General features: G+C 24.5%; 4 protein-coding genes and 1 long non-coding RNA gene across 7 annotated transcripts; 2 read left to right on the plus strand and 3 right to left on the minus strand.

Moving 5' to 3' along the window:
* Positions 1-6,189: 6,189 nt before the first annotated feature.
* On the minus strand, positions 6,190-14,270 carry LOC112687874 (protein CREBRF homolog). Its single transcript, XM_025560838.1, is given in 9 exon segments — positions 6,190-6,524; positions 6,527-6,577; positions 7,455-7,580; positions 7,712-7,785; positions 8,630-8,806; positions 8,871-9,078; positions 9,156-9,257; positions 9,495-10,017; positions 13,928-14,270. Coding segments are annotated over 9 exon segments (1,593 nt in total). The 5' UTR covers positions 14,225-14,270; the 3' UTR covers positions 6,190-6,489.
* Positions 14,271-14,293: 23 nt separating this feature from the next.
* Positions 14,294-16,367, minus strand: LOC112687877. The gene is made up of 2 exons (XR_003149022.1): positions 16,283-16,367; positions 14,294-14,391 (listed from the first exon to the last, which is right to left on the minus strand). It is a non-coding gene; the product is annotated as an uncharacterized LOC112687877 (long non-coding RNA).
* Positions 16,368-16,372: 5 nt separating this feature from the next.
* On the plus strand, positions 16,373-20,166 carry LOC112687875 (SET and MYND domain-containing protein 5). 3 transcript variants are annotated; one of them, XM_025560840.1, is made up of 11 exons: positions 16,740-16,829; positions 16,908-17,428; positions 17,541-17,632; positions 17,752-17,879; positions 17,973-18,099; positions 18,352-18,461; positions 18,955-19,063; positions 19,168-19,296; positions 19,354-19,528; positions 19,691-19,913; positions 20,006-20,166. In XM_025560840.1, the coding sequence occupies exons 3-11, from the start codon at positions 17,585-17,587 to the stop codon at positions 20,103-20,105; spliced, it is 1,149 nt and encodes a 382-aa protein (XP_025416625.1). In that variant the 5' UTR covers positions 16,740-16,829; positions 16,908-17,428; positions 17,541-17,584; the 3' UTR covers positions 20,106-20,166. The 3 variants fall into 3 exon arrangements, with proteins under 3 accessions (XP_025416626.1, XP_025416625.1, XP_025416624.1); XM_025560841.1 differs by lacking the exon at positions 16,740-16,829 and adding an exon at positions 16,373-16,461 and having other exon boundaries at positions 16,908-17,632; XM_025560839.1 differs by having other exon boundaries at positions 16,908-17,632.
* Positions 20,167-20,286: 120 nt separating this feature from the next.
* On the minus strand, positions 20,287-22,186 carry LOC112687876 (DDRGK domain-containing protein 1). The gene is made up of 6 exons (XM_025560842.1): positions 22,050-22,186; positions 21,839-21,943; positions 21,066-21,199; positions 20,748-21,005; positions 20,525-20,630; positions 20,287-20,470 (listed from the first exon to the last, which is right to left on the minus strand). Exons 1-6 carry the CDS (start codon positions 22,135-22,137, stop codon positions 20,313-20,315), a joined length of 849 nt encoding a protein of 282 aa, XP_025416627.1. The 5' UTR covers positions 22,138-22,186; the 3' UTR covers positions 20,287-20,312.
* A 618-nt stretch (positions 22,187-22,804) lies between these two features.
* LOC112687915 (transmembrane emp24 domain-containing protein eca) lies at positions 22,805-24,365 on the plus strand. The gene is made up of 5 exons (XM_025560903.1): positions 22,805-23,140; positions 23,204-23,319; positions 23,387-23,491; positions 23,553-23,699; positions 24,099-24,365. The coding sequence occupies exons 1-5, from the start codon at positions 23,008-23,010 to the stop codon at positions 24,246-24,248; spliced, it is 651 nt and encodes a 216-aa protein (XP_025416688.1). The 5' UTR covers positions 22,805-23,007; the 3' UTR covers positions 24,249-24,365.
* Positions 24,366-24,540: the final 175 nt, after the last annotated feature.

Genomic DNA, 24,540 nt, shown 5'->3' on the forward strand with positions numbered 1-24,540 from the left:
ACTCCATTAACTGGTGTATATATTTTGTAATTTTGATAATTTGTTTTATGTTTTTTAACCTAAATAATACATACAAAATATAGGATCAAAGCATCGCAGAAGAGAGTCAACTAGCCTTCATGACTATGTATTAACAGCTACCACGGCGACAGAAAATTATTCATATTCGTCATTAGCAAATTATGTAGAAAATTATTAGAAAACTTTTACATATTTTTATACTATGGACAGTGTTATTCTCAATCTTAAATATAGGTTTTCTGATTAAAGCTTGGCTATGGCGAATTCGGTTGTAGTTCATTTTGTAAATTACAACCGATTCAATGAAGCTTATTGATCATTATAAGGTAATTTGGTAATACAATGTATATAAATACATTTTAATTGTATAAGAGATTAATGATAACTAATTAATTAATTATAATAATTATAATTATAAAAATTACTTTATATTTCAAAGAGTAGCTTAGAAGCAGAAATTAGAGTGGCATTTAACCTTTAAATAGTAAAAAAAAAAGATTTTAATATAAATTATGTCAAAGAAGTCAAAAAACAAATATTTCCACACTTTTCTAAACTTTTACTAGTGGCTTTATCTATTCTTATAAGTTCAGACACCTGTGAAAGATCGTTCTCTTCAATGAGACGAATAAAACATTGGCTTAGATCTTCCATGGCCCATGATCGATTTATAAATTTATCTATTTTAAATATAAAGAGAGATGTAACCAACAAATTAGACGAAAATTAAATTGTAAATAAATTTGTTGAACAAAATAGAAAAATATTGTTAATTTAATTAGGCTTTATAATAAAAATTTAATAGCTATAAACTGTACATTTCATTGTTTATATATGTATATCCTTATTATTCGTGTTTATTTAGGTAGCTAGTCTGTAAGTAATAAGTGACTAGATAAGTGACAACATTTTACTTCGAAATAAACTATTAACGACTATGGGTAAGGTCGTAAGAACTTCTAATTTATATAAATATAAATGTTAATGTTGATAACTAATATTGGGGGTGTGGGGACGAAGCCCCCACGGGTCGCTGGTATCATTAAAATTCAACCCACCCAGAAATTGAACTCTAGTTGCGCCTATGGTTTAAAATAATTATTTTTAATACCAACAAAAATATTTTTAGTTAAAAATGACTTAAGCTCCAATTAATAATTGACTGCTTTTAATTTTATATCATATCATATGAAAATGTGATATTAATTTTAATAAAAAAAAAGATTAAATCTTTTTCTGTCTGATTTTTAACCAAATACCAAAAGTCAAAATCTAAATTCAATAAACATGTTTTGGACCCCTCCCGAAAAAATGTCTAGGTACAACCTTGATATCATGCATTGGTATTTTGGTATTTTCTCTATTCTGAATAATAACGAATTAACATGTGCGTATGTGCGTATGTACGTGCGTCTATTCATAATGCATGTCATCTTTTCGTTTTTGTGTGATGTCTTAATTTTAAAATGCCGAAAAATAAACTTTTAGCAGAGTTATATGTCGGAATTTAGTGTCGATGTGTTTCCAACTAACGGTAAAGTCAGGCCCGGACTGAGAGGGTACCGGCTTACTATTTTAAGTAAACAGGCGGCTGACAATGTATTATTTCAGGAATTTTTAATGTGTTTGTCTCACAAAATTGATATTTGGTAGGATTTAAAGAGGTTAGAGAGGCAATTTTTATAATCTTTATATTCAACAATCATGATTAGTTATGTGATGCTATCCATAATCCATGTCCTATGATACTATACAAAATAAATTTATTTTGTATTATTAAGTATACGCTTTAAAATAATACGCAAAGAATGAGTGGAGTTTAATAAAAATACAATATTATTTTTTGTGAATTAATTTATTTTATTTCGAATTAATAATTAAAAATATCTTTTTTTAAAGGTTTATAACAAATATTAAATGTATAATTTACTTTATTCTCGCACCCGCCATTAGAAAAACTCGGAAAACATATTATTTTGATAAGCAAAAGCCAGAGGCGTCATTTCAACTTTTGAAAGGGTGGGGCAACTGATTAAATTTACCGACTTCATAATATTTATGAGCGATAGACTATCAATAAAATATTTTATAGAACAAAACATTTAAGGATTAGTAATGAATAATGATGTCATGATGACATTAATAACATTAAAGATAGTAATTAATTAATTTACTTATCCTATAGGCTATAAGTTACCTGTTAATAAGTTTAACTGAATAATAATATAAATTTAATTAAATAAATATTTATAATTTTATTATTTGTATATTTAATACTTTATAAAACTTATTTATAAAAACATAAAATTGTATCTCAAATATAATAAACCGTAGTTTGGGGTGAATAGGAACGATTTTAACGGTTTTTTTATAGATTATGAGCTCAATTTTTATAATCTCGATATCACGAAACTGTTTTATAAAGATCACATACATAGAATAATATACTAAAAATTAAGTTTATAAGGTGCGCGTAATAACGATTGTCATAAACCAGGGAGGAGCTAGTGTTTCTCAACTTTTAATAAATCGTTAACGTACATTTAAAAGATTATCTGATTTCTGAATACGAAGTAGTAAATAAAAATTTACTATTTAACAACTTTAGCTATTTGATCATCGGACAAAGAATTGCCGACTTTTTAAAATTTCTTAGAGTGGGGCATTTGCCATAGTCTGCCCCCTCCCCAAATGACGCCCCTGAATAATTCTAAACTATACAACAGATTTTAATACATTTAGAACCTAAAATGTATCTGTACTTATAGTCTAACACGAGTATTACTATTTATAAAACAATGTGCACAGAATATATTCATCAATAATATGTTCCTATTATTAGATGATAATTAAAAATTAAAAAATATAAGTGCATATTTAGTGCTTTTTTAGAGCTACAAGTCCTGTGTCCTACTTATTACTATGAGCAATGATCTTCTAATGTAATTAATGATATTGTTATCGATATAAAGACAAATATTTTTTATTATCAATAACATAATTTTCTTTACAAATACATTACTATATAAAAAAATTCTCAACTTTACTTATAACTTGTTTAATATGTTCTCAGTAGTAAAGTGTAAACACACATAAGATTATAATTAAAAAGGTATAGAAATTATTCAGAATATTCAAAGTAGTCTTTTAAATATAATTTATTAAGATACAATTTAATTAAAAATGTAAAGAAACAATTTAGCTTTATTTTTTGTTAAATTTAAACATTTATATGACCACAAGACATTTTATACTTAGAAATATTCATAATTATTGTGCTTATAAATTTGAGGCTTCTGATCAGTTATAAAAATTAAGGTAGATAATTTTTATTATAACATACACTGAAATTAAATACAAATTCCATAACATTTGTAAATTTGTTATTCAATACAATTTAATAGCAATATTATAATTACTTTGCTGTGTTTTTTGATCTTAAGTTGATGGAAGGTCAAATAAAGATAACAACTGATCCTATAAAAACAATTATGACGCTCAAATTCAATGGTGTACTTTGAGTTATTTACTTTCATTAGAAAAAGCACCATGACTAAATTAGCAATACAACCAAATACACTGTAATAATATTTTATCATACAATCTATATTCTTAAATATTTGTAGAATCTTAAAATGTAATAGTATAATTAATAAAACAAAAATAACAAAATAAATATAAACAGAAAAATAATATTTTTCATTATAATTAAAAAAAAAAATAGTAATTTTTCCAGCATTAATCAATTGCTTACATTGAATCGGAAAACAACATTTGGCAAGTATTAATAATGCGCTTTTACTCGTGTATTAAAATTTTAACAAAAAAAAAAAAAAAACAAGTATAACGCATAAAATACATGACATAAAAATAAACTTAACAGAATACAAATTAAACCTTAATGAAATAATAATCACATATTTAACTTTACACAGAGAGAAATCCTTATGAATATATTTTTAAAATCGATACCTACATAACATTAATCATAATGGTAGTAAATATATTTACTTTAATCAATTAACTGTCATATATAATCATAATTGTAATGTATAATTCTCATTTTTAAGATACAAACGGCTATAATAAATTTTAAAAATAGCTAAAAAAATAGTTAAAGACAATTCAAAGTGGTACTGGGTTTATCACATACTGAACACAAACATGACACAAAATTACACAATAATGTTAATTTAAACTTTTAAATTGTTTGTATTATTCTTAATTTTAATGAGCATATTCATTTTTACAAGAGCTACAACCTGTAAACGACTTTATAAATTAATTTTATAAAATTATGACAAACTAATTTTTCAGTTTTAGATTTTAAAACACTAACAACTAAGAATTAACAATAATACAAATACGGTTATGGTATTATTATCTATACTACTAACTGTATAGTAATACATTTATTTTGTATTTAACTTGAAAACATTTAAAAAGTAAGAAAACTATTTAAATAAACTGTCCAATTTATAATATACTTGTTTAATGATGTTTTATAGCTCATATAATACTCCAATAATAAATACTATGAAAAATAAGTAAAACTAAAATTAATAAATTCAGTTTGATAGCTTTTTATTGTATATTTAAAATGTAATTTTAACACCAATTTACTGAAAAAATTTCAATATTTTAAACAAAAATAGCTAGTTGTTAAATATTTTAAAAATATTTGTTAAGTCCAATTCAATGAAGTTTAATAAAAATTTAATTTTTATTGGTATTAACAATGGTTTAATAAAATGAGCAAACACGTGTTTTTATCACATTTCTCTGAATAGGTAACTAGATTTTGCCAACAGAATCTATTAGTAACTTGACCCCTTTGAATAAAAAAATGTACTTAATTGTGTGTTAGAAATTATGTAAAACTAAAAAATATACATTATCATAAATGGATTAACAAAAATGTTAAATACACAATACTAAAGCAGTGATCTTTAAATATTAAATGATCACAGACAAATAATTTTAATGAATGAACTAATTAATGAATTTAATTTTAATTCTAATTGAATAATTAGTTTCTTTAATTTAACAATAGAATAAGTTTACATCTTTTATACCAGAAAATTTTAATATACATTTTAATATAATTTTAATATACATTCTCAGTGATATTATATTAAATCACTGACAGATAGCTTTAAATATTTTAACAATATCAAATTAGTTGTATTAATTACATATTAATAAGATAATTATTTCATTAAAATATAATTAAATAAGTTTTTATACAAAATCTCAAACGTTATTTAGCAAAGAAAAATAATTTAAAAATTATAGGCACACCAATAGAAGTTGTAGTCAAATTAGAAATGTATCAATATTCATATTTTCAAGAGTATAAAAATTTAATATCCAACAACAATGACCTTTGTGTATTATTATTTCTTTAGTTTTTATACATAAAAAGAAGTTATACTATAAAATTGACTTTTAAGCAAATTAAACATTAAAGATGGAAATTAACAATGGTGAATTTTCATTAACTTTAGAAAATTTCAAAGTAAAAAAATACGTTCTTAAATAATTCACCATTAATAGATAAAAATGTTATTTTTAATCTTACTTTCTTACTAAAAAATTGTTATTTTAATTTAGTTTAAAATATTATACCTGAAATAATTAACGGTTTAAAATTAATTAATTCATTTATTTAAATAGTACCATATAAAATTGTATGAAAATGAGAATTTAATAAAATAAAAATTGTTTGCTTAAAAGCAATTATGATTCTACCCGAGTTAATAACTTTTCTTTCTAACACTAATTTGAAATATTTATGAATAAAGTTATCAGTGTTTATATTACATATTTGAGCTTTTAAATTTAAAAATATTATCAATGTTTAAATTTTTAATTTAAAGTAAAATATGAATGTACATTAAATTTTGTTTTTAGTAAATATATGATTTAACAATAAATTATTTATTGAAATTTATTGATATAAAAGTTTAAAAGCATTTAACATAATTTTATAACAATATCGTAATGAAATTGTTAGTATTAAATAAAAAAAGAATGTACATATATAGAATCATTTTCTTAACAGTTTAACACATATATTAATAAGTAATAATAACCAAACATAATTACATGGTAGTAAAAATATATGCTCAAAAATGACAAAAATATAATAAAAATAACAAATCAAAATAAATTTGGCAAAACATAACAGTTTAATTTGATAAGGGCAAATCAAGTAATATTTTTTTTTAAAAAAACCATTAGTACTCATACAAATAAACATACTCTCTGGGAAGTAGTAGGATTTTATAATTGACTGTATAATAGTATTAAAATAAAAACAATAGTAGCAATAATAATATTAATGACTCTATTGATGAACAACTTAATTGTAAAAAATATATTGGCATCAATATCGTAAATAATTACTTAAATTAGTTACTCATATAAAGACTAGGTTAACGGTATTCGACCTTTGGCAACTATAGCTCATCCAAGCCACCTCGTCGTGCACCTAATTTGGTTTTTTCCAGAACTTTGTTCACAAATTCTGTGCTTTGTCCGGCAACTTTTAGTCCTAAATAAAATATACATGAGTCTTCTTAGATTAAACAGTAATTCATACATTTATTTAGATAAACTATATAATTATAGGTTTTAATTTAATTTATATTACTTTATTGTATTTATGTGAAAAATGTAATTCAATAATCAAACATTCTAATAATTTAAGAAAAGTAAAAATAACTAAAACTAAACAATAATTTTCGAAGACAATAAAATACATTAAAATATATTTAAACTAATTGAAATATAAATAAAGTACTAAAAAACTTTATTCAAATAATTTATTTACCTAATTTGTAAAAATTATATAAATCATCCAATAATTATTAGATATCAAAAGTGTAATATTTTGGAAAAGTAAACACTCTCATTGTAATTTTTGTTTCATAAATTGCCATTGATCATTTTATTTAGTTTGGTTTAAAAACAAATGTAGATAATAACTCCAGTAGAAAAAATCTTTATTACATTCAAAGTTAGTACACTATATAATTACAATCACTAAAACACTTTCCATGAAATTTAAAACAAAATATGTGATTTATATTTATATCACTATATTCTTAATTGTTGATTATACTTCCAAGTTAGCTTTCATATCCCATATTATATCCCATTACTAGGGTTTAACCTTAACTAATGAAATGGTTATAAAGAGAAAAGTTAAAGAATGAAAAATAATTGAAATATTGCAGACATTTTAGGAAAAAAAATTATTGAAAAGTAAATAGTCCTATTAATTCTATACAGTTAATAGTAGCATTTATAAAAAATATACATTTAGACTACAATTTTAATTTTTTTTTTTTTTAATTTTCATGTTATATTTAAATACATTACAATGATTAGACAAAAATGAATAAGTAACTGAACAATAGTATACTTACTGGTTGCATTTTTAGCAATTTTCTCACTAGCCTTTGTTAGCTCTTGACTTTCTTTTGGAAATGAGTCACTGGTTGTTCGAGTCACTAACATCTGTTTAACTTGAGATATAGCATTTATTAACCGCCCTGAGACAAATAAAATTAGATTATAAATTTGAATACTTACTTTATTATATTATAAATATATAATACTAAATTTTGAACTTAATTATTTTTTTATAATTTATGTATTAGTAATTTATAAATAAAAAAATTACTGTGTTCAGTTTCTAAGCCAAAAAGTTTTATTTTGTTCGCTTCGTGTTGAGCTTTTTTCTTTAACCGGCATGCTCTGAAAATAAAATATTTTTCAATATACTTACGAATAATGAAACTACATAAAAAAATATATATTGAAAATTATATTATTAGTGAAATATAATAAATTCATAATAATTTAAATATAATTATAATAATAAAAAAAAAATTGGATACATGAGAACATAAAGAAAAATTCTACATCACTGTCATGCTTATATTTTATATATATATATATATATACATAAAAAAATATATAATAAACAAGTTATAAAACCAATTAGAAAAACAATTGGGTGTACATTTTCAGGTTAAATTAATAATGAACAATTTAAAAAGCTTATATATATTTATATTATATGGATAATAAGATTAAAAATTAATTAGTATGTTTGACAATTAAAAGCAGAACAAAATAATAAATATAACAAGAAAATGACTAATAAATCAAAACATTTATTTTAAGAAGTAAATTTAAAACAATGTACACATTCTGTCTGTAAACATTACGAGACCTAGAAAAAAATCAACATAATTTGTTATATGATTCACCAATGAATTATAGTGAATGATTAAAATTATATTTACTTAAAATTATAAAATTATTAATGATCCTAACTTTAAAAATATACTTATTGTATTTATATTAACATTTTTGTGCCAAAATATCGTTTAGTGACAATATATAATACATAATTTTAATTTAAAATAACCATACCTAAATAAATCCAAATAGAAATTATTGTGATTGGTAAAAAAGTAAATGAGGATAACTATAGTGTGTTTATAATAAATAGCCATAATTTTAATTCAATTATAATACTAAGGAATAACTAAATTAGTCATTTTTACTAAAATTATAAATATTTAAAATATACCTGGAAGCCAATTTGTTCTTCTCTTTCCGGGTATTTGGTCTAACATTAAATGGCAATTCGCTGACTGGTGTCATTTCATTTATGCTTCTATTTAGTTTATCTAATTCCCTGCCAATGGATTGTAATTTTTTAGGATTAGGCGTTAAATCATTACCATCTCCCTTTCTGGCTTTACCACTACACATTTAACAAAATTTTTAAAAATAATAAATTAAGAAAAATAAAATTAAAGTGAATTTACCTATGCTTAATGCCTTGTATTGAGCAACTCGGACTAAATACTGGATCAGTAACCTCATTTAAACAATGTGGATCCTCTAGCTTACTTTTTAAAACTAATCTTTGACCTTTAGGACCTTTAGACTGAACATTATACTGCCAAAAAAATCGGTCTTTATGTGAAGATGATTTAGATGATGCACCACCACAATCACTATCGCCACCTGAATCTATAAATTAATAAAAAAAAAGAATAATGTACAATTTCGCAGTGAAAAAATTCAAATAATTGTTTGTTTAACCCAACCGTTATCAGATGAATAATCTTCTTCTTGTTCTGTATCATCATCCGAATCATCTATGGCTTCATCTAAAGAGAAATCATATGCTTCTGGGCTCAAAACCCCTCCTTAAATTATTTAAAATTAAATGTATTAATTTAGAAGTAATTAAAAACTAATACATAAATAAATAAAAGCTCTTTTATAATGTACTAGTTTTTAATTAAAAATTTAGCTTAAGTATATACCAAGTCAATAAAATCGTGACTGAACATAAAAAATAAAGGAAGGAATAAACTGGGAAAAATTAGTATATACGAATATTAATCATTTTATTATTAAATATAAATGATTTTTATGCATACCAGTTGATAGAGAGGAAGTAGATCCTGCTTCCACTAATGATCCAGTGGACAGTAAATGTTGTCTAGGTTCTCTGCGCTGCCAAATCTGTTCAAGTCCAAGATGAGTAGGAGCTGAAGAAGAAAGATTTCCTCTGGATCTGTTAGACAATAAAAATCCTGATCCTGGAACACTTGTTCCAAATGTAGGTGGCGACAAACACTTTTGTGATTTTGTTTCTTTTTTTAATAGTTCTTGTAATGTTACTGAATTTGTTGGACCTGGAGAAAGCGATGAACGTGAACTGCAACTGTTTGGTGAAAGCTGAAAACCAGATTTTGACGAGCTTGGTCGATTGACTGGGCTGGTATTCACAACATCTACCAAATATGAACTCATTAATGGAACTGTATCAGATATTCCAGATTTTACTGAATCAGGTGGTAAAAGCAGATCATCGAAATTAAGGTCTTCCAATAAAGATTCACCACCATTAGCATTTAATTCAGCTAATGTTGGTCCATGAAGTAAATCTGATTGATCCACCTGCAAAAGTAAATTAATAAAAGATACATTTTAAAAAAAAAAAAATTTAAAATTGTATTCCCAATAAATAATAAATATAATTCAAAAAAATCTTAGACAAAAAAAAATAGAAATTAACTAATACAAGTTAATTTTAGATAATCATAATCACAGAACAAGTTAATACGGCCATTTTAATCAAACTATTAGACATTTTTAATAACACAAACATATCAAATATTAGCTAAAGAAGCATTTTATCAATAATTTCCTAATATTTGTTTTTAATTGAAATAAAATTAAAATTAATAATTTTAAATATGGATGAAAAATCACCAAATAACATGGAGAAATAAATTATTTTTAATCATTTTAACTTATAGTTAATATTATTTATCTTAAATTAAATTAGTCAGTTAATTCATAAAAACTAAACTATAATAATTTGTAAAAATAAAATGATTATTTAGTATATATATATTTAAAGATAAATAATATTAACTTATATATTAAAATGATTAAAAATAATTTACATATATATATATTTTTATTTGTGTTTTTAATTGAAACTATCTAATTTAATTTAGAATGTATATACTTTTTTCTAATATTTTAATATTTACCTAATTCTACTAAATATAGTTTGGATGGGTAGAAGTTGATGTAAATAACACATTTTACTAAAAATCCCAATTAGCCATTTGATACTTTGCAACATACATGTTATAACTTCAATGCAAGGCATCAGATCAGAAGTCCTACTGTGTTATATTTAGACTTCATGTACAGAAATTTAAATATTATACATTTCTGAAAACAAATTGGTAATCCCTCCCTCCCAAAAGATTTAACTTGGAACAGTAAAATACATTTTACAAGTACATATAAATTCTATTGTTTCTTACATAACATTTTCTCTATAAAAATATAGCTGAATAGAATGAATTAAAATAGGTGCATTATATATATTTATAAATGTATTGAATAATTTTTATAAATTAATATTCATTATTAATACAAATAATTATTAGTTTTAGAAGAACATAGTAAATCATTAATTATTAGTTAATGGTCTCATCAGTTAAGAAAATACATTGCAATAATTATTAATATAGGGTGTCTCAAAAAGAACACAGGATTTAAATCTGCTATAAATTAAATTTATTTCTCTTAAAAAAACATAACAAATATATCACTCTTGAAAAGAAGTTAAGGTTTAACTGTGAAAACAATATCGGACATATGACCTCCCCCTTACTAGCCCTATAAGTGATTATTCTTTCCATTAAATTTACCATTACTCGATCACACATTGCCCCATCAAGTTCGTTGAGGACACGACAAATTTTTTGATTAAGTTCCAAGACATTTTGAACTTTGTCCTGGTTAACTCTTGACTTAGTGTATCCCTATAAGAAAAATCACACAACATCAAGTCGCAAGATCGGGGAGGGTAGCTTTGGTCTCCACGCAATGAGATTCGTCTGTCCAGGAACTTCTCACACAGCAGAGGGCTTGTTTCTCTTGATCTGTGACAAGTTGAAACCACACATTTTTTATGTTCATTTAGTCCAAACGAGGCCTAGGAAAATTACTGAGCTCAGTAGGTATTTTTGAATGGTTTCAACAAGATGGCGCAACTTGTTACACTACAAGAAAAACAATCCCTCTGCTGCGTGAGAGGTTCCCGGATAAACTAATCTCGTTGCGTGGAAACCAAAGCTACCCACCTCGATCTTGCGACTTGACGCTGTGTGATTTTTCTTATAGGAATACACTATTTCAGGAGTTTATCAGAACAAAGTTCGAAATGTTTTGGGACTTGAGCAAGAAATTTGTCGTGTCCTCAACGAACTTGATGGGGCAATGTGTGATCGAGTAATGGTAAATTTAATGAAAAGAATAATCATTTGTAGGGCTAGTAAGGGGGAGGTCATATGTCCGATATTGTTTTCACAGTTAAACTTTAACTTCTTTTCAAGAATGATATATTTGTTATGTTTTTAAAAATAAATTTAATATATAGCAGATTTAAATCCTACGTTCTTTTTGAGACACACAATATATCCAAGCAATAATTAAACATTATTAAAAAATGGTTAAAATGAATAGTATCAAATAAAAATTATATTTATAGAAAAAAATCTGAATTACTACTCAATATTTTTCAAAATAAAATTGGAAAAACTGAAGATTTACTTTATTTCAAATATAAATATTAAAAATTAATAAGAATTAACAAAAAAAAATTTAAAAAGCCTTACATAATTTTAAATGTGTCTAAAAATGTACTGAATAAAAAAAATAAAAATTCATAAATAATGTTTTGGTAAATTTAATAAAATTAGGATTTAATACTAGATTTTTTTTCTTCTTCTTTCGCCTTTCTTCTAACTATTTGGAATTGGCCGTCCTTGTCTTAAACCTCCACTTGTCTCAATTTTCTACATCTTCTACACACACACACACCAACAGCTTTTTTATCATTCTCAATTGAATTCAACCATCTCTTTTTTGGTATTCTTTTTCTTCGTTTTCCTTCAATGTTTCTTTTCATAACCCACGCTTATTGCTTTTGTTTCCTCTCAATTCATTACATGCCCAAACCATCTTAAGTCTATTTTCTCTCATCTTGTCCATTATCGACAATATACCAATACTACCTCTCACATATTTGTTCCTTATTCTATATTTTCTTGTCACTCATCAATCTAAGCATTTTCATTTCTGCAACACTCATACTCTGTTATATTTTCCTGTAAACCGCCCAACACTCTGAACTATATAGCATAGTTGGTCTCATTACACTCTTGTAAAATTTACCTTTCAGCCTCAATTAATTCCTTTAATTGCATAAAACGCTTCTTTCCATTTCATCCAACCACACATAATCCTATGTTTTTCATCCATATCAAAGCACCTGTCCTTTTGTATAAATTATCCTAAATATTTTATGTTCTCGACTTCATCTATCACATCACCACTTATTGTCATTGGACTCATCATACCCTCAACTTCTTGGTTAAGTCAGATTTTCTCACATCAAAATTATATCATCAGCTAACATTACATACCATGGTATCTTGCACTTTCAGAACTTCATCCATTACCACAGAGAACAAATAAAGGATTAAAGCTGACTTCTGATGCACACCAACTAACTCCTATGTTAAAATCTTCTGTTACTCCACACATACTCTTTTACTAATTTTACTAAGATACAGGATTGATAGGCGGTATTGCTATATTGATCTTTAAAACTTGAGAAACTAATGTACCATTGCTCTCGAAATTCAACTCCCAATAAAAGATATCAAGTGGATCAGTTTACATTTCTTTGAATGATTTAGATAAAAGTATAATCAAATTTCATAGTATATGCTGTTTTTTTAAATAACTTCATCTATTTTATGCAAGGAAATTTGTAAAATGACAGCCTTAGAGTACCACCAGAGCAACATTTCTTATTAATAATCTCACAAGATAATTCAATAATTCATTTCAATCATTCAAAAATCCATTATTATGAAAATAATATAACGAATAAAACTATTTCTGATAGACAATTAAAGTTCTAATGAATATATTTACAAAGTTAATAAATTATAATTTTTTTTTAGACATTTTTATTGAAATTAAAAACATAACATTTACCAAGAAAATTAGAACAGTATTATTTAAAACCAATTATTTAATTTTATTTCACTATAAATATTTTATGGATCAAATATTTTTGAAGATTAAAAAAACTTAATTCTAAAGACTTAATCATTGATAGTTCATAAAATCTATTCATTGTAATTCTAATAAATAAAAATAAAAATAGGAATTCAAAGTATAAAAGTTCATTATGCTTAAAACAAATTATATGCACAACATAACCAGCATTGTTAATTTTTGTTAAAAAAAAAAAAATAGTATAATTTTTTACCTGAAATATGTCTTCATCCATTTTGATAAAAGACATTTCATCAGATCTTCCAATCCATCCAGTATCATTAGTAGTAAAAAAATTCTGATCTGCATTATTGACTACCATAGGATCTTGAATAAGATCATTATTTGAATCAAACAATTCAAATCCATAATCTTGTAAAGAATTAAGATCTCCATTCTTCCTTATTGGTATTGGTACTCCTAATGATGAACTTTCTGTAGGATAATCAGCTTTCAATACACGTTTAGTTTCCATTGTACCAAATAAATTTGTATAATCTTTGTTATTCATTTTACTGTTCTTCTTTATTTCTTTGATGAATACAAATATATATTTTTTCAGTAGGTTCTTTTTATGTAAAAAAAAAAAAAAAAAAAAAATCAATTTTTTATTTATTTGAAAATGAAATTATCTTCCAAAATTAATTGAACTCCTTTTCTTTCACAATTTTTATTCGTCTAAAATAAAACAAAACACAAATAAAAATCAGAATAAAATATTTTGATAATAAGCAAAAAAGTAAAACAAGTCTCTATATAACATTACCGCTATGAACTTCCACTTTCATAACTAGAATAGTTTACATGTATTTTTATTTTTATCGGCCTCTTAAATACTAAAAAACAACTAAATTAATTGGATTTTAAGTAGGAATATTATTTCATTATAAATAATGACATCCAAAAGTTTTGCTTTTAAAGTTTAATATGGCCTTTCAAATAATTGATTACTAACAGAATATGTATGTACACTTACTTTAATATTTAAAAATGAAAATATAATTATTTTATCTAGAGGTGCAATGAGGATAGATTAAATAATGATTGCTCATCCTATATTTTATACTCTAATTATAACTATTTTCTCCTGATAACAAATATAGTTTTTATAAATGAACAAGTGATTTCTCCTTAGGCTAAAAAGCATTACATAATTATAAACAAGATGTATACTAATCACAAAGATTTACTTCTAGTTAATTTATAGTTATTTAATATTTTAAGAAATGCACTTAAAAACTAAAATTATGACAGAATAATAGTATAATATTTTCATTTAAAATTTTACTTTCAACCGTGAAATTAATTATTCAAATAGGTAGCTAACATTTAAACAGAACAGGCACTATAAAATATGAATAAAAACATATCAATCATAATATAAAGATGAAATATATTTAGTGTATAATAATATTAATTTAATAGTATCCAATTTCAAACCAATATTTTGTAATATAATTAACTACTACTACATTTTTTTAACCAATATATTGTATAGCTCAGTTATAGAGTTGTAATCTTTTGACTATTTATAATTTTAAAATGATAACTAAAATCTCTTTGAAAATTAAAACTTTAATCTTTAAAATTCCTAGGCAAAAATAAATAGATGAAGACAATTTTAAAATAGTTACAACTTCAAAATTCCTAAAAATCAATAACAGTGCATGAAGAATAAGTAAATTAAATATTTAACACAAGAATCATCCTAAACTCGAGGTAATGATTAATACAATGTATTAAAATAATAAAAACATGATACTGTTTAACATTATACCACAAATTATTATGTATCAAAAAGGTTATAGTTCACATACCATATTTATGTTTATATTATATAATAGAAAAAAAAAATCATTAATAAATAACAACATAAATGTATTGACAATATACAAATATAATAAAATGCACTGTTGTTAGAAATTAACAGCTGTTTATAATTTATTCATCGAAACAATGTGTGTGTTTAATACTAATCAAAGAAAATTAGAATATAAAAATATAAAATGAAAAATATTTGAAGAATAATATAAGAATAAATTATAAAAATAATACGAAACATTGAATTGGGAAATGTTATAAAATTAATTAGATATCCATTAGCAGGAATGCTGTATGTAAATGCAATATAAAATTCCAGTCCCGACCTACCTATAATTTGTTTTTCCCACAGTCAGTGAAAAAATTTGCATATTAAGTATGGCACCGTGCAACAAGTTTAGTTTATGAAAATTATCACAGCTCATTCTAGACATTTCACGCTCAACACTCGCAAAACGCGCGCGATAAAAATTTTCGATCAATTCCGAAAGAGTCGAAAGGCTATCTAATTATTAAACAGAGGAATAAAAATCACGCAGACAAGCACACACGCGCACATGAAAATATTTAATTATGTGTATGTATTACTGTATTGTTAAATCACATACATTAGGCTACGGGTATATAATACTATATTTTAATACAAAGCAAAATTGTTTTGTATGTCTATTGGGAGTTATCAAGGACATATGATAATGATAAGAGGCCACGAGGATGGAAAATGATTAAGAATTCTTTGTTTATTTACCTTTTGTCGATCGGGAAAATAGGTCCAGCAAAACCACAACGGTGGCGGTGGCGGTGGACGAGTACGGCGCTAACGGGTACTTTGGCGACAATTCAACGCGACGTCGGGCGGGCGACAAAGAAACGCGCGCGACCATGACTTTCAACAAGCAGGTTGTGGTCCCCGCGGAATTTATAATGGTTACAATTTATTATTATTATTATTGTTGTTGTTGTTATTGTAAAATATGGTATGCGAAAAAATCGACACAATGTGCACGGAAACACTACACAGAAAGATAGAAAAAAATAAAGCGCACTTACATACACGCCAATAGTATATTATTTATAATATATTGAATTCTAGTATGTTCACTGTACACACTTGTTAATCGTCTAGTCGAATAGAAGAAACTGAACGCGACCGACGGTTTTATAAAAAATTTATAACAATAATATTCTTCGCGCGAGCAAATTGCGTTCAGGCAAGAAAAACCCGTTGGTCCGTGTTTACATTGCACAGCACTAGCGCCGCATTGGCCGTGAGACGAAAGCAAAAATAATAATATGTACTAAAAAATTATATATGCAATAAAAAATAATAAAAACACTATTAATAATAAATAAACATCTTGGTTTTTTTTTAGGCAAATGAAATCAAAGGTCACATGACGAAAACGCGATCGATGGTGTCTTGTTTACATTTTTTGACCAATAGCTAGCCACGTAGCCCCACTACGGGACGATTTTGATTTTTGAATCAATCGACACATCAATTCTACTCCTTCTAGGTTCGAACTGTTATTTGGAATTTCGATTTTACACTTGCCGACAACTATAATTTTTGTGCGGAAAATACGAAGAAACATTGTTGCTCAATGGCAAACCATGTGACAGTGCGGCCCCGCATGTCATAATTTCTTCATTGCTAACCTAAAATATAATTCCCTCGTTTTCTTGAACGTGGTTAATTGCACTTCGTGGTCTACTTCGTATCAAATATCAACAGAGCAATTGCATTACTCAAATTTGAAATTAACCTTTTACCCAGGGCCTAATTATTGGAATAAAATACCTATAGTAAGGTACTAATAAAGCTATAAGCTATTTAAGATAATCAAAGATATTGGGAGATCAGTAGATACACGTAAATTATACTAACTTGATTGTAAGTTACATGTTCGATTATACATAGATTAAATAATAGTGTATTTAATCTATGGTTTATAGTAAATAAATAATAATAATAATAAATATTAATTAAAAATACTTACAAAAAGTACCTGTTGAAATTGTGGGAAATTAAAAGTTTTTATTTGTCAAAATGGATATTGATGACAAGGGTTACATAGTAACTCACGACTCAATCAAAGTAAGTAAATACTGTATTTTATATTAAATTCCCCTGTTGCTTTGACTCAAAAGTCACTCCACTGAATAAATCCCATGTATATGAATACAATTGACAAGATTAAATGGAATTTATTTTAGGGAAAATGCCTTGTTGCTACCAAACATTTTAAAACAGATGATTTAATTTTAGAAGAAGAACCATTTGTTTCTTGTCAATTTTCTTGGAATAGTTTATATGGTTATCGTGCTTGCAATCATTGTCTTTGGTAATAAATACTAGTATTCTTCAAAAAATATTATATGTATTATTGATTATGAGTTGTATAATACATATATTTAAAAATTGTTTTATTATTTAGCCCTTTAGAAACTGTCACAGAAAATGTAATCAGATTGACCAATGCAGCAATATTGGAAGTTCCGTTTGAAGAATATTGTACCGTAAAGGATAAAATACAAAACTTTGTTCAATGTGAATCTTGTAAGGTAAGGAATTTTTATTTATTATATACTTATTGTATTTGTGATGTTGTGTTGAGGAATATAAAGATAATTTAATTTTTATATTACATTTAATTTACCAACTAATTACTTAATAATTAGTATTTGAATGAGAGTAAAGTTATTGAACCATATCAATATAACAATAATTATTTTAGATATTTGCAATACATCTTGTAGTATAATTAATTATCTTAATATAAATGTACAAAAACTTGATAAACTTTTCTCTATTAGGTTTGGTACTGTAGTGCCAGGTGTTTAGAAACTGCATATAATAGATATCATCAACTTCTTTGCAGACCTGACAGTAATGATTCATTACACCATTTAGAAGAATTATGGAGGTAAAATTTAATTAATTTTATGATTTTACAAATTTCAATTAAAATTCAACATTTAAAATAATATTCTAAATTCCATTGATTATAATTTGTTTATATATATATATATATGCTTTATATATTTTTTGTAAATTGCATTGTACTGAAGTTGTGCTATGATTATATTTATAGATACATGTATGATTATTTGTTAGTTAAAATTTATTCTTTAGCTATAGAATAGTTTACAACTATATAAGATTCATACCTTATTTTAAATTTCTTTTGATTGTTCAATATTATTTTGCAATATATTTCATATTAAGATATAATTCGCAGAATTTGCAATGTATTTAAGAAATTTATTGCAATTTTGTGTTAATAGGGATTTTCTGTTAAGAATATGAACCATATAAATCATAATATAATTTCTTTTATCAGTTCAATATGATATTTATATTATTACATTTTTATCTATACAAATTATTTTTTAATTGTTTTTATGTATTTTATTTAGAACCATGCATTATCCTCCTGAAAGCCATAACATTATGTTATTATGTCGTTTATTGGCGACAATTGAACTATCACCATCTCCACATACAGCTAATCAAATAGTTTCTAATGTAATTTGACGTACCATTTTTTAATAAATTAATATCACTAAAATACTTTATTCAAATTTATTTGATCTTAGTAAATTATTATTATATTATGGTTTCAATTTTAGTTTTGTCACCGGACAGAAAATGAAAATGAAAAATTAGTACATAAAATGCTAGGAGAAAAGTTTGCTGAACAGATTGAACAACTTCGATTTGGTGTTCTTAAATCTATGACCATTAGAGAATCTAGTCAAGTAAAATTAAATTCATAATGTTTTTAGTATATTTGATTTAATTTTAATTATGTTAAGTGGTTAACACCAAGTGGTTTTAAATCATTATTGGCTTTGATTGGCACAAATGGACAAGGTGTTGGTACAAGTGTTTTTCAACAATGGTCAAATAATTGTAAAAAAAATCTTCCTCCTGATCAAATAGAATTATTTGAACAGTTTGTAGATAATGCATATGATGCTATGGAGCAAGGTAATCAATTGTTATTTTAATTTAAAATAAAATATAAAAATTATCTTTATTAATGTATTTATATCTAATATATATCCCTGAGATAGAAACAAAAGTTTTGTACTTAACCTCCATCTCCTCAAATTTTGCAAACTCATTATAAAGTATATTTGTTTTAAATAGTTGTTGGAATTGATTTTTTGGATAATGAAGGTTCAGCTCTTTTTCAAGAACATAGTTCAATCAATCATAGCTGTTTTCCAAATGCAGCCAGTGTATTTAATGGTGATCATGTATTAAGATTAATTGCTATAAGACCAATTGAACCTGGTGATGAAATTAATACTAGCTATATTGCTCCATGTGAATTAATACATAGTAGACATACAAGACAAAAATATTTACAGTATGTTGACTTATCATACAATAATGTAGAAATATTTTAGCTTTGAATTATATTTTTTATTTTTATTTTTTTTTATTTTATTTTTTTTATAGAGAAAATTATGTATTTACTTGTCAATGTATTAAATGCAAAGAACAAATTAATGATCCTGAGGTAACAAGTGATGATGATTCAGAAATGGAGGATAATTAACATTTAAGTATAATCATAATTTTTTAACAATTAATGATTATAATAAAATTGTCATCGCTGATGTTGTTTTTATATTGATTTTATCATTACAGTTTCTGTTTCTTGTATACTTATTAGTAAAAAATTGTGTCCAAATATAATTTTCATAGAGTATTTAATAAAATCTATGTAGTATATCCAATAACCATTTAATATTTTAATATATTTTTATGATGCTGAAATAGGTTTATCAAGAACAATTAAATTATTGCTATGTTCAGCTAATTCTATTAATGAAACCCGTCCACGTTTTTTGATGAAGGTAGCAACTGCATCAAGTTCAGATTGTGATATATATATGAACTTTCCTCTATCATCAATTACACCTTGAAAAATAATTAGATAAATATAAAGGCTTTATACTATTTGTACAAACTCACCAGTTAATGAACCATCTTCCAATAAACTTTGAATTCTATCAATTGCAATTTGAGTTTTTAATTTGAACTTCAAAGCAAGTTCATCCAAAAATATGACTTTGTTTCCCTAAAATAAATATCAAAATTAATTTAATAAATATTTTTGTACTTTTAGAAATTACATTTAAATATAAATGATTTATATGCAAATAGATTTAAACAAAATTATTAAATAGTTTTTAACCTTAATGAAATCAATGAACTGTGTTAAGGTGGCACCTTCATCTTCTAATGTTTCTTCGTAGCCTTCTTCTTCAATGCCAAAAGTTTCTTTTAATTTTAAGTACTCTTCATGTTCTTTTTTAGCTTTTTCTTCTGCAATTTTCTTTTCTAAAGCTAAACGCTCTTGCTCTTGTCGCAATTCTTGATCTTCAAGAGCTTTTCTTTCTGCCTCTTCTGCATCTTTCTTCTTTTTACGGTCTTCACGTTCTTTTAGTTCAACCTATTTAAAAAATAATTAGAGAATACAATTATAAAATTAAATGTCAATAATTTAATTTACTTCTCGTTGTATTTTTTTCTCTGCTTTAGCTTCTAATTTTGCTCTTTTTTTTGCTCCTAATTTTGGATCAATAGCAGAAGTAACACTTGGATCAACTACGTCATTATCATTTTCAGCATTTTCATTTCTAGGTTCTAAATTAATATTGTTGAATCAATTTAAAGATCACCTTAGCTTTATAAACTAATAAGTTCTGTTCAACAATAATGTTTTAACAAATGCAAAATTATTGTTGTTATATAAGGAATTATTTATTTTTTTTTTTTAATTATATAATGATATTGGAGTAAAGCTCTAACAATTTTGATTTACATCATTGATCATTATAAGATTTTACTTCTCAGAATATTTTCACAATGGTAATTTTAACAGAATAGCATAGCTACTTGAATATATATCACTTCATATAATTTATAAATTTTGTAGTAGATACTATGGTAATTTTAAGTCATAAGTTAATGAATTACACTTAAATTTTTTTATTCAAGCCTTCCTAAAAATTAGATAAAATTATCATACCAGCCACAAATATATTAATTAAAACACAAGTTACTATAATTACTTAACTAATAATTATGAATAAATAAACTAAAGATGTCTAAAAATGAATGTACACAATTATAGGCCTCACTTCCATAGAATATTTAACTTTTGATTTTTATAATATTTAATTCATTTCAAATTAAAAACAAAAAATATTTAATATTCAACAAATTCTACTTTAGACACATGAAATTAATTTTTTTCATACCATAAATTATAAGATAAATTACCAATAACATTCCGATTATTTCGACGTAATACATGGCGATTAGGTGCACGTAATCCTGGTCTTGGCCTAACTATAGGTTCATCTTCTACAACATTTTTTGATTCATCTAAAACAGTAATTTCTAAATAATAAACTTGAAATAACGAATTAATAAATTAAATATTTAAAAAGAATACGATGATTAAGTTAAATCATATTAATTATAAACATACTTTTAAAAAATTTATAACGAAATACATAACTAAACAACCCAAAAACCACTGAAGCAGAAAATATAGAAAGTAAAACAATAAGATCCATAATAACGGATATAATTAAATAAATATATTACTTATAACCCTTGATTTTAACAAACCTCACATATATTATTATCACTGAATTCGACTTAATAATAATATTTATGAACGACGAATTTTAAGTATATTATCAGAAAACAATTTTATTTTGATATAACTTATCACAGTGGTTAATATTATCATCACGGATAAGAAAAAACATTTTCAAATAGTCTGTGATAACCATATATATATATATTTTTGATGATTTTTCATTTTTTTCATAATTCATAAAACATTACGATTTAGTTATATCCTAAGTTTATATATATTAATATATGTATAATATATGTACATACTACATAGGTAGTATTAATTAATCATTCTGTTTAATAATATAAAATATATTATTTAATTTTAAAACAGAGAACTGAGAAAAAACAAAGTATAGGTAAATTCTCATTTTTAAATAATAATAACAATATATGTATTTTATTGATAATAGTCTAATATTGATAATATTTGTTTATCGATTTATCTTCTTTGCATATGGCGTCGTGTTTCAATTTATTTTGTGGTGGTGTATTCATAGAGTAAATTACTCTATGGTGTATTCAAAGAAGGCTATCTAGTCTAGTATTAATATATATCTGTGATTTAAATATCAATTTTATATCAATAGTGATTATTTCATAATTTTTTTTTAATCAACTATCAACAGTATGACGTTGTATACAAGAATGAGTTCTGTGACGTGTATTGATTACTCAACCGATATCGTTTCTAGGTTCAAACTTACACACCGCTTAAAATATTGCTTCAAAAATTTAAGATTTAGTATTCAAATAAAGTTTTTGTGCTTCAGTTTAACATAAAGATTTAAATTAAGATCAAAATGAAATCATATTTCTTACTTCTGTTGTTCAGTTCGTACATATTGAATTTGGTTCAATGTTTATATTTTCATATTGGCGAAACGGAACGAAAATGCTTTATAGAAGAAATTCCTGATGAAACTACCGTAGTTTGTTAGTAATATTATGAAAACAAAACATATTTTTTTAAAATTAAATATCTTGATTGGTTTTCAGCTCATTACAAAGTAGAATTATTTGACGTAAGGACAGGGGGCTTTACACCACCTACACCAGGCATTGGTATGAATGTTGAAGTAAAAGATCCAGATATGAAAATTATTTTATCCCGTGTATGTACAGTAATTATAAAAAAATTAAAATTTTATCATTATATAAAATTATTTTATCTTTTTTTAGGTATACAGTTATGAAGGAAAAATTTCATTTACGTCTCATATACCTGGTGAACATATTATATGTTTGTATTCAAATACAACTGCATGGATTGGAGGTACACAATTGGTAAGAATTTTATCATATTTTATTATTAAAATTTTTATATTTAACATTAATATTGTTATAGAGAGTTCATTTGGATATTCAAGTCGGTGACCAGGCTATTGATTATGCTCAAGTAGCCCAAAAAGAAAAGTTATCAGACTTACAACTTAGAATTAGACAATTAGTTGAACAAGTTGAACAGATTATCAAAGAACAAAGCTACCAAAGAGTAAATATTATTAAACTAATCTATTTAAAAATTCTGAACTATTTGTAAATAATTAACATAAAATTTATTGAATTATAAAATATGTTTTCATCATTCGCCTATTTAAAATCCTATTCATAATATTTTTTTTTTCTCATCATACTAAAAATTACAGTTATATCTTAATAAATTAAGAAATTTTAGATTTATTATGCTCTAATTATTTATTATAATGGTTTTAAGAAAAAAAAACTCAGAAATCAGATTTATTCTTGACATCAAAATTAGAAGTTGATTTGGTTTTGTATATAAACATTTTAATTATCTTGTTTCAATAACCATTGTTGTCTACACCATCATTAAATCTCAAATTTAATTTATAGATATTTTTTTATCTAATAATAATTTTTGTATTTACAGTTCCGCGAAGAAAGGTTTCGTCAAACAAGTGAAAGTACTCATCAACGAGTGTTTTGGTGGTCCCTTACACAGTTATTCATATTGTTAGTTATGGGATTCTGGCAAATGAAACATTTGAAAAGTTTCTTTGAAGCTAAGAAACTTGTTTAAATAAATACTTACTATTTGAATGTTGTAAAGAAAATACAATACTACCTTAAAATGTATTTTTGTACATTTTGTACATAAACAAAAATTGTATTCTCTATTATTATTATTAATTCGTGATTTTTCTGAATATATTAAATAGGATATTGTTTTAAATGTATTTTTTATTTTTTAATTACAAAACAAAAAATGTAACAGTTTTATTTTTACAACAGATTCAAAAAATTGTTTAATTCTCAAATGCATTCATTATAAAACAACTTGTATCTTATAAACTCTTAAAAAGTATCTATAA

Source organism: Sipha flava, unplaced genomic scaffold, assembly GCF_003268045.1.
Source record: "Sipha flava isolate LNK unplaced genomic scaffold, YSA_version1 36_pilon_pilon, whole genome shotgun sequence".
Taxonomy (NCBI): domain Eukaryota; kingdom Metazoa; phylum Arthropoda; class Insecta; order Hemiptera; family Aphididae; genus Sipha; species Sipha flava.

Coding starts and splice junctions, on each gene's coding strand:
- LOC112687875 (XM_025560841.1), top strand. CDS start 17,585: ATGGATATTGATGACAAGGGTTACATAGTAACTCACGACTCAATCAAA. Junction 18,100..18,351: donor TTCAATGTGAATCTTGTAAG/GTAAGGAATTTT, acceptor TTTCTCTATTAG/GTTTGGTACTGTAGTGCCAG. Junction 19,914..20,005: donor ACAAGACAAAAATATTTACA/GTATGTTGACTT, acceptor TTTTTTTTATAG/AGAAAATTATGTATTTACTT.
- LOC112687876 (XM_025560842.1), bottom strand. CDS start 22,137: ATGGATCTTATTGTTTTACTTTCTATATTTTCTGCTTCAGTGGTTTTT. Junction 21,200..21,838: donor AAATAATCGGAATGTTATTG/GTAATTTATCTT, acceptor ATATTAATTTAG/AACCTAGAAATGAAAATGCT. Junction 21,006..21,065: donor AGAAAAAAATACAACGAGAA/GTAAATTAAATT, acceptor TTTTTTAAATAG/GTTGAACTAAAAGAACGTGA.
- LOC112687915 (XM_025560903.1), top strand. CDS start 23,008: ATGAAATCATATTTCTTACTTCTGTTGTTCAGTTCGTACATATTGAAT. Junction 23,492..23,552: donor GGATTGGAGGTACACAATTG/GTAAGAATTTTA, acceptor ATATTGTTATAG/AGAGTTCATTTGGATATTCA. Junction 23,700..24,098: donor AAGAACAAAGCTACCAAAGA/GTAAATATTATT, acceptor TTGTATTTACAG/TTCCGCGAAGAAAGGTTTCG.